At 33.3% G+C, this 13,100-nt stretch overlaps 1 protein-coding gene across 1 annotated transcript in view; it reads left to right on the top strand.

Annotated features, from left to right (window-relative positions):
* Nucleotides 1-9,753, top strand: part of LOC148623207 (E3 ubiquitin-protein ligase MARCHF5-like) — a 33,651-nt gene extending 23,898 nt beyond the window's left edge. Inside the window, exons 5-6 of the mRNA XM_088573839.1 lie at nucleotides 5,894-6,054; nucleotides 8,997-9,753. Coding sequence (XP_088429965.1) covers nucleotides 5,894-6,054; nucleotides 8,997-9,143 — 308 coding nt within the window. The 3' untranslated portion in view covers nucleotides 9,144-9,753. The remainder of the gene's footprint in view (nucleotides 1-5,893; nucleotides 6,055-8,996) is intronic.
* The last annotated feature ends 3,347 nt before the right edge of the window (nucleotides 9,754-13,100 follow it).

Raw genomic sequence — 13,100 nt, 5'->3', positions numbered from 1 at the left:
ACCATAAACTTTGTACCGTCATTAAATACAAAGGAGAAAAAAAGGATGTAGTGAAATACCATAAACTTTGTACCGTCATTAAATACAAAGGATAAAAAAAGGATGTAGTGAAATGCCATAAACTTTGTACCGTCATTAAATACAAAGGAGAAAAAATGGATGTGCTGAAATACCATAAACTTTGTACCGTCATTAAATACAAAGGAGAAAAAAAGGATGTAGTGAAATACCATAAACTTTGTACGGTCATTAAATACGAAGGATGAAAAAAGGATGTAGTGAAATGCCATAAATTTTGTACCGTCATTAAATACAAAGGAGAAAAAAAGGATGTAGTGAAATACTATAAACACTGTACGGTCATTAAATACAAAGGAGAAAAAAAGGATGTAGTGACATGCCACAAACTCTGTACGGTCATTAAATACAAAAGAGAAAAAAAAGGATGTAGTGCAGGGGTTGAAAATTCCTAAAGCCTGCACCTGGGACTAAAAAAATTGCTCCTCAGACTTGATGTTTTTCAATGAAATAAGTCCATCGGGCATGGCAAATCTAAAAAAATAAAAACTATTTTTTGAAAGATGTTGTTGTCATTATTTGGACCATGTTTCTCAATCTATTCCGTGTCCTATAAATAGTTATAACTTTATTTTTAGAATGGGTATTCACTAGATTGATCTATTGATTAGTCATTCTCAAATCTGAATCACACCTGCGCTTGATCAGACACGTTTTTTGACATACTACAAATTTTATTAATCAAGCGCTGGAATGATAAAGATCAAATTTCGTTGGTAATGATTGATTGATTATTGGGGTTTAACGCCCGAGCAGCAATATTTCAGCTATATTCAGGCGATGAACATGAAGGGATGATAAAATGAACATGAAATGATGATGAAATGAAAAAAGGGATGGGACACAAGGACAAAAGGGTCGACAAATTTTGATTGCCACAAGATAACAGGGAGGGATGGGTAGGGTCGGGCAATTTAGACTCCTGTGGCGGAACGCAAAGGTTCCTACTCCTATTGAATACCACAGCAGGGTTCTTTATCGTGCAAGGAACGTGGCATCTTCCCAACATGGTGCACCACTATGGTTTGCGGTCAGGTTTTCCATATTATAGCCTGACAACCCCAGCATGTAACACGCCAGGAGTACCCCATTCCAGCACCTGGGGCACATATCCCAGTTGCTCTATGGGCAGAGCGCCAAGCCCCCGGTTAGGTTTCTGAGCACTATTTACTCGCCTTTTACGACAAGCTTAGCATTGCTGTAGGCCTATTCTTTTGACACCTGAACCTGCACAGGGCAATTTCGTTGATCAACTTTTGAGAAAAATATCGTTGCTCAATTACAATTTCATGGTTAAAAAAACGCAGAAAAGGAAAGCTGATGACAAGGAATCAGACCTGGAGACGGAATCAATTGACACTGTTTCTTCTTCCCTGCAAACATAGAATTATACATAAGTATATCAAATAACGAAATTGCATTTATATTGATTGGGACTTGACACAACATTGTTCGGGTTTAGTGTACCAAAGATGAAAAAGTCCAGGGCTCAGGTCTTCCCAAAAAATTTTTCAACCTTTGTAGTGAAATACCATGAACTTAGTATGGTCATCAAATACAAAGGAGAAAAAATGGATGTGCTGAAGTACCATAAACTTTGTACAGTCATTAAATACAAAGGAGAAGAAATGGATGTGCTGAAATACCATAAACTTTGTACGGTCATTAAATACAATGGAGAAGAAATGGATGTGCTGAAATATCATAAACTTTGTATGGTCATTAAATACAAAGGAAGAAAAATGGATGTGCTGAAATACCATAAACTTTGTATGGTCATTAAATACAAAGGAGAAAAAAAAGGATGTAGTGAAATACCATAAACTTTGTACCGTCATGAAATACAAAGGAGAAAAAAAAGGATGTAGTGAAATATCATAAACTTTGTACCGTCATTAAATACAAAGGAGAAAAAAAGGATGTAGTGAAATGCCATGAACTTGTAAGGTCATTAAATACAAAGGAGAAAAATGGATGTGCTGAAATACCATAAACTTTGTACCGTCATTAAATACAAAGGAGAAAAAAAAGGATGTAGTGAAATACTATAAACTTTGTATGGTCATTAAATACAAAGGAGAAAAAAAAGGATGTAGTGAAATACCATAAACTTTGTACCGTTATTAAATACAAAGGAGAAAAAAAGGATGTAGTGAAATGCCATGAAATTTGTAAGGTCATTAAATACAAAGGAGAAAAATGGATGTGCTGAAATACCATAAACTTTGTACCGTCATTAAATACAAAGGAGAAAAAAAAGGATGTAGTGAAATACTATAAACTTTGTATGGTCATTAAATACAAAGGAGAAAAAAAAGGATGTAGTGAAATACTATAAACTTTGTACCGTCATTAAATACAAAGGAGAAAAAAAGGATGTAGTGAAATACTATAAACTTTGTACGGTCATTTAATACAAAGGAGAAAAAAAAGGATGTAGTGAAATACTATAAACTTTGTACTGTCATTAAATACAAAGGAGAAAAAAAAAGGATGTATTGAAATACCATAAACTTTGTACCGTCATTAAATACAAAGAAAAAAAAATGATGTAGTGAAATGCCATGAACTTTGTATGGTCATTAAATACAAAGGAGAAAAAAAGGATGTGCTGGAATGCCACAAATACATCAGTTTATAATCACAATTCAAAAAAGTAAATACTGTCATATTGAAGATGTGCACCTAATGTTATGAACAAGATGTATTTACAAATGTCTAGAACCTTAAGTAAAATGTTGAACCAATACCTGTTGTCTAAATATATAGATATTCATGGTCTCTATCAACAGTCAATTGTGAAATGCACACATAATGTTCATGTTAAGTACATGTAGAGGTATTGATCTGTAAAGTATGTCTAGAGGTATTTGTAATGACTTTTATACAATTTTTCTGAGTTACAACCATCAGAATTGTCTAGGGTTAATGATCAGATAATTAAATGGTTATTTACTGACAAAATCCATTGTACAGTATCTGATCTTCAATAAACTGAAACATATGATACTTGTATTAGGATAAAATGATAGGGAATAATTGTTTGCTGAAGTAAGAAACAATAATAAGTAAAACATGTCTTATATTCCGGCTGATATTTTAAGTTACATTTTGAACTTCTTATATTTGCTAAAGATGAATTAGGATTTATTTTCAGCTTTCAATTTATAGGAATTCACATGCTGCTAATCCTTAACTGAAAGATATGTTTACTGACAATAAGTAGAGGCCATTATGTCCTGTCTTCAAATAGACAGGAATATGAGATAATTGTTCTATAATATCAATATTTGGCATTGGAGTGCAATAGAAGCAATAGTTAGCTGTATTTAAACAGACTTTTATTGATTATCTATACTTTATGATTAGATACAGTTATGTTCACAAGGGAAATTATACTGACTAGTGGCTATGATAGATTGATAACAATATGACAAAGATTGATTTTATAAAGGATATGGAAGTACCAACAAAAAGGGGGAATATCATATAGGGCAAGTACATCGGCATAAACATGTTCAAGAACACATAATCTGACAAACAACAAGAAAGAACAAAAAATTAAAACACACAGACACAGGTAGCACAAACCCACTAAACATACTGTGGATGAACTTGTGTGCTGCAGAAAGGTGAGTAGTTCTAGCATGATGAATGTGTGTGCTCCAGAAGTGTGAGTAATTCCTGCCGGATGAACTTGTGTGCTCTAGAAGTGTGAGTTGTTCCTGCAGGATGAACTTGTGTGCTCCAGAAGTGTGATTGTCCTGTGGGATGAAATTTTAGGCTCCAGAAGGGTTAGTAGTTCTTGTGCGATGAACTTGTGTGCTCTAGAAATGTGAGTAATTCCTTAGGGATGAAGTTGTGTGCTCCATAAGCGTGAGTAATTCCTGTGGGATGAACTTGTGTGCTTCAGAAGTGTGGGAAGGTGTCCTGAAATCTATAGATTGATGGTATGTAGGAAGGGGTCCTGCTGAAGTCTATATAGATTGATGGTATGTAAGAAGGTGTCCTGCTGAAGTCTGTATAGATTGATGGTATGTATGAAGGTGTCCTGCTGAAGTCTGTATAGATTGATGGTATGTAGGAAGGTGTCCTGTAGTCTATAGTTTGATGGTATGTAGGAAGGTGTCCTGTAGTCTATAGTTTGATGGTATGTAGGAAGGTGTCCTGAAATATTGATTGATGGTATGTAAGAAGGTGTCCTGCTGAAGTCTGTATAGATTGATGGTATGTAGGAAGGTGTCCTGTAGTCTATAGTTTGATGGTATGTAGGAAGGTGTCCTGAAATATTGATTGATGGTATGTAAGAAGGTGTCCTGCTGAAGTCTGTATAGATTGATGGTATGTAGGAAGGTGTCCTGTAGTCTATAGTTTGATGGTATGTAGGAAGGTGTCCTGAAGTCAAATAAATTGATGGTATGTAGGAAGGTGTATTGAAGTCAAATAAATCGATGGTATGTAGGAAGGTGTACTGAAGTCATATAGATTGATGGCATGTAGGAAGGTGTCCTGAAGTCTATAGATTGATGGTATGTAGGAAGGTGTCCTGAAGTCAAATAAATTGATGGTATGTAGGAAGGTGTACTGAAGTCATATAGATTGATGGTATGTAGGAAGGTGTCCTTAGGTTACATAGTTTTATCCTATGTAGGATGTTGTCCTGAAATATATATAGTTTCAATAGTACAAGTAAATTTTAGAGATCATAGGCTTAGTTCTACTGGTGTTAGGTAGCCTTGAATATTTCACTGGAACCAATAACCTTTAGAGTTCTGTATCCATCTAATTAAGTGAACTGATCCAATATGGCTACTATCAATAACCATTATATTGCTTGCTATTTTTATAGATATAATCAAAAGCAATCATTAAACAGTCCCTTTTGTTGTTAATTTAATTATCAATGATATAAAATCTCACATAATTTTCATGTAGATGATATTAGTGATTGCTTCATTTCCATTTGAACATAGCATTCATTAGTTCAATAGTAGGAAATTTTCAGTCAATACTTATTTTATCTGCCTTTATGGCAGTTTTCCATGGCCTCTTACATTGGACATTTGGGTACTTTAAATAAAACAAATCTGTTGAGATGTGGAAAGCAACTTAATTTACCAATAATATTGATTGCTTGTATAATGACTAATCAGTTTTGCCTTGTACAAGAACACAATTGGACAAAAGTTGTACAGCGTCAAAGCTAGACATATAGCAATAATTTTGGATGACAAAGGCTAATAAATCTTTCTGATTAGTTAATTTTTATACCCCCTGCAAATGAAGTTTGGGGGGATTTACAGGAATCACCCTGTCTGTCTGTCCATTGTTCTGTCTACATTACTTGTAAGTGAAACTCCCCCTAAACCGCTTAAGTGATTGTGATGAAATTTTATAGAAAGGTTGGGTATCATATGTAGATGTGTATATAGGAATATAATTACTGTCTGAGGACTCTAAAGAGATATAATTAAAATTCAGGGTTTTACATGGTAAAACCTCGTAAGTGCAACTCCTACTATACTGCTCAAGGGTTTTTGATGAAATTTTATAGAAAGGTTGGGTATCATATGTAAATGTGCATGAAGGAATATAATTACTGTTGGATGACACCAAAAGGAGATAATCCAACAGTCATTTTTTTAAGTCCATTTCTCTTGCTCACAGTATTTTTTGTTATTGTTGAACTCCTTAAATACTACAAATACCTCTAAGACTTAAATACTACAAATACCTCTAAGATAGATAAGATAGTCCACATTGAACAGGTTGTTGACACATATAGTATTTCTAACTACAATTTATTTGATTTCAGCCGTACGAAGTTCTAGAATACCAGCTGATACCACCCCGCTGTCAGACCCTATTTCTATACTGAGAGTGATGTGTGGAGCTTTAATCTTCCCAACTATATCAACAATAGCAGGCAAAGTGATGTTTGGTTCTGTTAAATCTAATTTCCAAAGAACTCTTTTGGTAGGTACTTTATACCCAGTGTTAATATTTCATCATATGTCATATGTAGTGATAAAGGGTTATTGGATGAATATTGGTGAATATTGCAGATGTCAGGTAAATGCAATAACCCTTTTATCATATAATATTATATTTTCTAGTGTTACCTGAGAATTATTTTGAGCTGAAGTATAATTTTTACACACGGTTTTATTATTGCACCAGGGCCAATATAGTGATTTATCACTAGTGTAATATGACTGTAGTTTTCCTTGTATATGTGTAATTTTTTTAATTCTTTTAACTGAAACAAAATCAATTAAGTTCACTCAGATCTTTAAACAATCAGCTGGGTCAATTGGCAAAATGTTCCTGTACTTTCTCGGTTGGTTACAATCACAACACATCTGGGACAATGATAGAACATTGAAATTTAAGTTAAATGTACATTTTTTTAATATGGATCATCACCCGACTAAGTCATTCAAGTTCAACAAAGTTTGATATCAGCTACTTGTACACCATGTTCAAAGTCTCTTTTTGTATGGTAAACAGTTTTTTTTTTGCTCATCTATCCTTTGCCTTTGCGTTGACCTTGTCAACTATCTCATTGACTTTGGTTTGTTTTTTTGTTTTATTTTTCTAGGGGTTCAACTAACTCTGCTCTGCTCAAAAGACAGGCAATGTCCTGTTTCCCCATTTTACTTTGTTAACAAATTGACAAGCTTGCAATATTTTTCCAGAAATATACAAAAAAAAAGAGTGAAAAAACGGAGTGTAATATTGGCGAATATTGCACCTTTTAATTTTTACTGAATTAAATGGGCACAAATCTATTTAATTTATGTAATAATTTGTTATATTGTTAATTTTTTAAAAGGTAGAATTGTATAAATGTTATGATCCCTGATAAAATGTTGGCATTCATAAAATCAATAAATATAATCCTTTTAAGATTTAAAATCTCTACTTTAGGTGGTCCATCTAAGATTACACAGACCTGTAGGATATTGTGTGGACTGCTTCTAGGCGGTCCATCTAAGATTACATAGACTTGTAGGATATTGTGTGGACTGCTTCTAGGTGGTCCATCTAACATTACATAGACCTGTAGGATATTGTGTGGACTGCTTCTAGGTGGTCTATCTAATATTACATAGGTCTGTATAACATTACATGGAGTACGTCAACATTAAATCCAAACAATGATGTTCTGATTAAGAAAACAAGTAACAATCCTACTTATCCTTGTTTTATTGAGAGAACACAAGGTTAAAATACATGTTTTAAAAGTATTGTATAATTTAATATAAAAAGACAAATAAATTTTAAATCATCAATGGGTTAACCAACATAATGCGAAATAAGCCCTAGCGTCTGATTTATTTTTAGAATTTGCCTTGGCTGTAATAAATTTATTAGTATTATCATATATTTAGTACTGATATTCAATTCTATATATATGATGTTAATGTAAACTACAGTGTATTATGTTTTGCTAATTCAGAAAATCATACTTCTTTCCTTACACCCCTGCTTATATTGTGATGCATGCCTTCTGTTCGTTTATCCATTCCTAGTTCTATCTGCAAATCCTCTCATAACGCTTAATAGAATTTTATGAAATGGGCATCGTCATTGGTAGACCAAGGGCTGACCATCATTCATACAATGCCTCTAAATTTGTTGAATGGAATTCAATGAAACTTTCACTCAATCTTAGCTAATTTAGCACCTCTTTTTTTTATTTTACATGTGAATGACATATGGGGTTTTCTTTATTGTTTCTATTGAGGGTAGTAGGAGGTAATAAGTGAGGACTGATCATAGTATTTCTAAAACTGTCATTCTGTTCATTTTATAAAAATAGATGACTTTTGCCTGTATTGCAATAGAAAAGCCCCAAAAAACGACTGCAAGATATCCCTGTATTTGCATGGAGTATTAAATCATTTCGAAAAAGAATGGATGTGTACTTAAATGGATTCTGATAGTTTTGCAAAGAGTTGATACAATATGGCAGATTCTTATAATTCTCAAATGCATTTTTTGGTTGTTTAAACTGCCAGACATATGTAGATATTATATAGATTAGATAAATATCAAACCCTACTGTAAGAATAAAATGGCTGAATGAAAAAGTGAGATGTATATTGCACTAGTTTAAAAATGAAGTTTTGATTGATCTAGTTGACTATTAAGTAAATTTGTTCAGAGATTGCATTGTATTCATACAAGAAGGTAAAAATGTTTAAAACAGTATTTTTTTTATAACAGGTAAACTATATGAAAATATAGGATTATTGTATTAGCTTGCAATTATTATATTACAAAAGGGGACCAACCCCAGCCCTCCCCCTATATTCACTATTATCAGTAGAACAAGTTTACATAAAAAAATGATCAGTTTGGGAAGGGGAAGAGTCAGATAGTTATGATGTACTCAACCAAATTAAAATGTTCCCCATTTGTAAATACTATACACCTTCCCTAAACTGCCCCCTTTTGTTCATGTGGTAGAATGGCAGTATAACAAGTTTGGAAGTGAGGAAGGATAGATGTCAAATGATCTTCCTAACAATACACCTCAGTGCCCATGTGTTGTCAGTATTACCCATGATTAGAATCTTGATTACCAATCCCTCCACCCCAATTTGAAATTACCCTATTATTTCACAATAAATCACAGAAATAAGTTATGTTTGGTTACCAAAAGTACAAATAAGTTATTTTCTCACTTTGGTTTGTAATGTATAATAAAGAAATCATTACACAGGATTTTTCATATCACAACCTTGTAAGTCTTTGGTCATATACTGCCTTTTGGCCTCCGTGCTTTTGTGTAGATATAAAGACCTGGGGCTGGTAAATATTCATTATCCTGTCAAATCTCATTATTTTACTATCTATGTTATTAAACTGTGTGTAGACCAAGTAATGAAAATTGCTTTTGTAATTTGCAGGGTGCTATTGGATTTAAAGTGATAAAAGGAATTTTGAAACTATATTATAAACAACAGCAGTACCTATGTCAGGCTAATAGAGTTATATTGGACTACAAACCAACTGTACAACATGTACCATCTCCTCCAGAACCTGATTGTTCCTAGTGATGAAATACAAGTGTTCAAAATAACTATATGGCAATTCGCACACTGAAGTTAAAAATGTCTGGTACACTTGCCATTAGCAAGCAGCCTTGAATTTCATCTATGATTTTGCATGATGAAAATCACTTTTAACCTGTCTTTTGTGAAACTTTTGGTAAAAATGTATTTCATACACTGTATAGAGAAGTCACTACCACCTCAGGTCATTGTAGGAGTTATCTAAACTAAACTGCCAATACATAATTTTGTACTGTTTTAAATTTTTAAAAGGATATGGTTAGCTAAAAAAACTGAAAGATTTATATGTTTATTCATATTTACAGTTGATTATGTTTGTTTTTTTTTTTTTATTATTATTATATGGTGAAAAATTGTGCTTAAGAAATATCATTGATAAATGATGTGTTTAAAATTGGTCCTGATTTTTACATAGAAGACACCAGTAATAACCAGAATTTATCAGTAACATCTTGTATTACATGTATATTTTTATTTTCTTTCAATTTCTTTGTTTCTCTTCAATACAAAACTATTGAGGAGTTACATATACATGTATTGTGAAATTACCCATAAAAAAGTGGACAATTTTAAGAAATAAAAATAGAATATTTGTCGTGCTTGCACTTTTCTTGATTGAACTAGTATAGGAGTAATCAAGGGAACCAAGGTTATAGCGGTAATCAAAAGAATGCAATCCAGGGACAAAGTTCATTTACAATACTGCCATGACTTCTGTTGGATAGAAAACCCCAGTTGTTGCTACTGAAATTAGAAGTTACATAATATAATGGTGGTGTTGTCATCACAGCACTGTAGTCTGGAGACAATGGTTTCTGTACAAGTCTGTGGATCTCTCTGATATTGTACCACAAAGTTCCAAAACACTTAAGTCAGGCTGTGATTGAGTCATGGGGTTTTGACCATTATCATTTGAGAATAAGTGGCTAAAAAGAGACCAAAATCAAACTAGGGTGTCCACACAATAACTATAATATTCCTTATCACATATTTGGAAGTGAAATGGACATTCCTGCTCCTTTAACAATGCCGGAAGATGTAAGCCAATATCACTCAGGATCAATAACTGGTTTTTGGCTTGTCGTTAATGGCAATGCCATCGTCAGTAGTAATGTGTTGGTAAATAAAGGAAGTTGGGATAGTGAATAAAATAACTTATTTACAAATGAAAAAATACTGTCAAATATGATTTTAAGTAGTCATCTTGAAATATTTTGTAATGAATCAAATATAAGATAAAAAGATTATGACATTGTATTGTTCCATATCGTCCCTTGCATCAACCCTTAAGCAGGGCTCTGGGGCCTGATATGGAAGTCTCATGTTGATACACGGGCTGATATGGAAAATGCAAAGTAATAATCTATGAATATCACCAAAAAAAAATTTTACATTAATTATATTGCAACAAAAAAGTGGCAGACTCCCTATATAATCTTGTATGTGCGCTTTCTTCTATTCCCATTATAAAACTTAATACATTGTTAAATGAATGCAATGCTTTTCACATTGTAATCCTCAGTATGAAGTAGCACTTATATCATTCCTTATTGTTACTATAAACTGTTTACTAAAATTTACAAATCTGAAAATGTTAAACAGTATTTTCACAAAGATTTATTAAATATATTGAGGGATTCTAATGTAACAGAATCTATATAACTGGTTATGTTGTTTAAGATTTAGAACCTCCCTTTATATCTTGTTCTTATAAGAAACCTACTAAGTATATTATTTTAATTACACTTCTGTCTCTTGACATCCATAGTCGTTAACAATTTTTCAAAAATCTCTGAAACAAATAAAAGGATTTGGATGAAACTAAGTATGATTTTTCCTTAGGGTACCCTGCACAAGATGACCATTTGGATTTTTGATACTAGAGGGTTATGTGACTTTATTTAGTAATAGTATCGTTTATTATCTTTTCAGATGACCGTGGTCATTGTTTGATGTAATAAAAGTTAGTAAACAAATAGACAGCATTCTTATTTATGACTACGGTCATCACTGAAACTTTAGTAACATTCCAATAAAAACCCGAACATTCAGTATGAAACATCAAAATATACCAAAGGACGTAAAATTTGAAACCGACCCCGCTCAACCAGATATGGGTACAGGAACCACATCAGACATTCCTATCATTCATTGAACTTCTACCGGAATAAGAAAATTAGAGACACCGATAATATGTACCGAGCTACGCACACCAGATATGCTATATAGACACATCATCCAAAAGGTGAATGAAAAGGCGCAAACTCTTACAACGAAACGATTATCATTCGGCATTGACACACTTAATCGTAACTGTCTGAGATCACCAGACACATCACGTTGCGTTAGTCCCACTCCTAGTGCCACACCAGCTCCGAGTGAACCACGCCGCTTGACACACACAGTAAGACCACCAAAATGGCATATAGACAAGGATACAAAATGACTTGATGTGAACAAAGAACTTTAATCATGTTAATCACCGTACAGGACATACAGGAACCAGTTATATGAACTCACAAACTTAGTCTTCGATTATTCGAGGAACAATTTCTCAAAGACTTGGGGGGAGATAGAGGATTATGTGATATTATTTAGTAATAGTATTGTTTATTATCTTTTCAGATGACCTTGGTCATTGTTTGATGTAATAAAAATCAGTAAACAATTAGACAGCGTTCTTATTTAGATACTTTGAAAAACATGGCCACTGTTTCTAAAAATAGAACAAAGGGGTCAGTCAGCAGTTTTTTGCATAAATATCAAAACCGTTAGATTAAGTCAACTTCTTACATAGGTTAAAAGTGTTCTAGCATGATGAGATGTATCTTGGGTCCTATTTATGTGAAAATCTGTGGACCTATGTTGAAGCTATTGCCCTTTTTGAATTTTTTTTTCTGTTTTTTTTTTTTTATGTTATTACTTCCAAAAATCTTCCCCTCAGAAACTACAGTACAGAATTCAATGACAGTTGGTCTTGATTGTTTTTATGGTATCCTGCGCAAAATGACCGTTTGTATTCTTTATCTATGAAAAAAGGCTGTTGTTAATAAAAATAGAACATTGGTGTTAGACAGCAGTTTTAGCTCACCAAAGGCCATGTGAGCTATTGTCATCACTTGGCATATGTTGTCGTTGTCATTAACAATTTTCTAAACTCGTTTCCTCTGACACTACCTGACCAATTGGAACCAAACTTCGTATGAGTGTTCCTTGGGGTATTTTGCATAGAACAGATGTGGGGTTTCTTTAGATCCGTCAAAAATTGTTATGTTTAGCCAAATTCTGATGGGGTGAAAGTGTTCAGCATGATGAGACCTATCTGTGGTCCTATTTTCATTGTAATCTGTGAAGCCCAGTTTGAGTTATTTTTGGCTCAACTTGTAATAACTCCAGCAGCGGATGATGACGGACAACGACAGACGCCAAGTGATGGCAATAGCTCACATGGCCCTTGGCCAAGTATCTAAAAAGGGCAATAACTCCAACAATGCTTTACAGATTTAAAATTTGACCACAGATGGATCTTATCATGCTGAACACTCTTACCCATGTCAGAATTGGCTTAAACTAATGGTTTTGGATATGTATGTGAAAACTACTGTCTGACCTCTATTTTCTATTTTTAGTAACAGCAACCATGTTTTTTTAATATGCCATCAGTCAAAATCAATAAAATCAGTAGTCAAAACAGTTCAGAAGATATGAATAATGTGGAAGTGAACTAAAAACAATAAAAATTAGGTATACCCAACCACGATTAGGTTAGTCATCACTACAGAAGTTTTATGGTCATCATCATGATCTCGTGGATTGTTACAGTGTATCTATCTGCACAATTAATGAGAACTGATTTGTTCAAAGAGTTATATTCCTATTTCGTCTAACCTGGACTTGACATTTTATGAGCAACTCCATGGGTGTTTCTAGGAAAACAGA

Source organism: Perna viridis, chromosome 3 (assembly GCF_037379345.1).
Source record: "Perna viridis isolate PV_CMFRI_1.1 ecotype Kerala chromosome 3, ASM3737934v1, whole genome shotgun sequence".
Taxonomy (NCBI): Eukaryota; Metazoa; Mollusca; class Bivalvia; order Mytilida; family Mytilidae; genus Perna; species Perna viridis.
The sequence above is the reverse complement of the archived record's forward strand: the minus strand, read 5'-3'. Positions and strand labels throughout refer to the sequence as shown.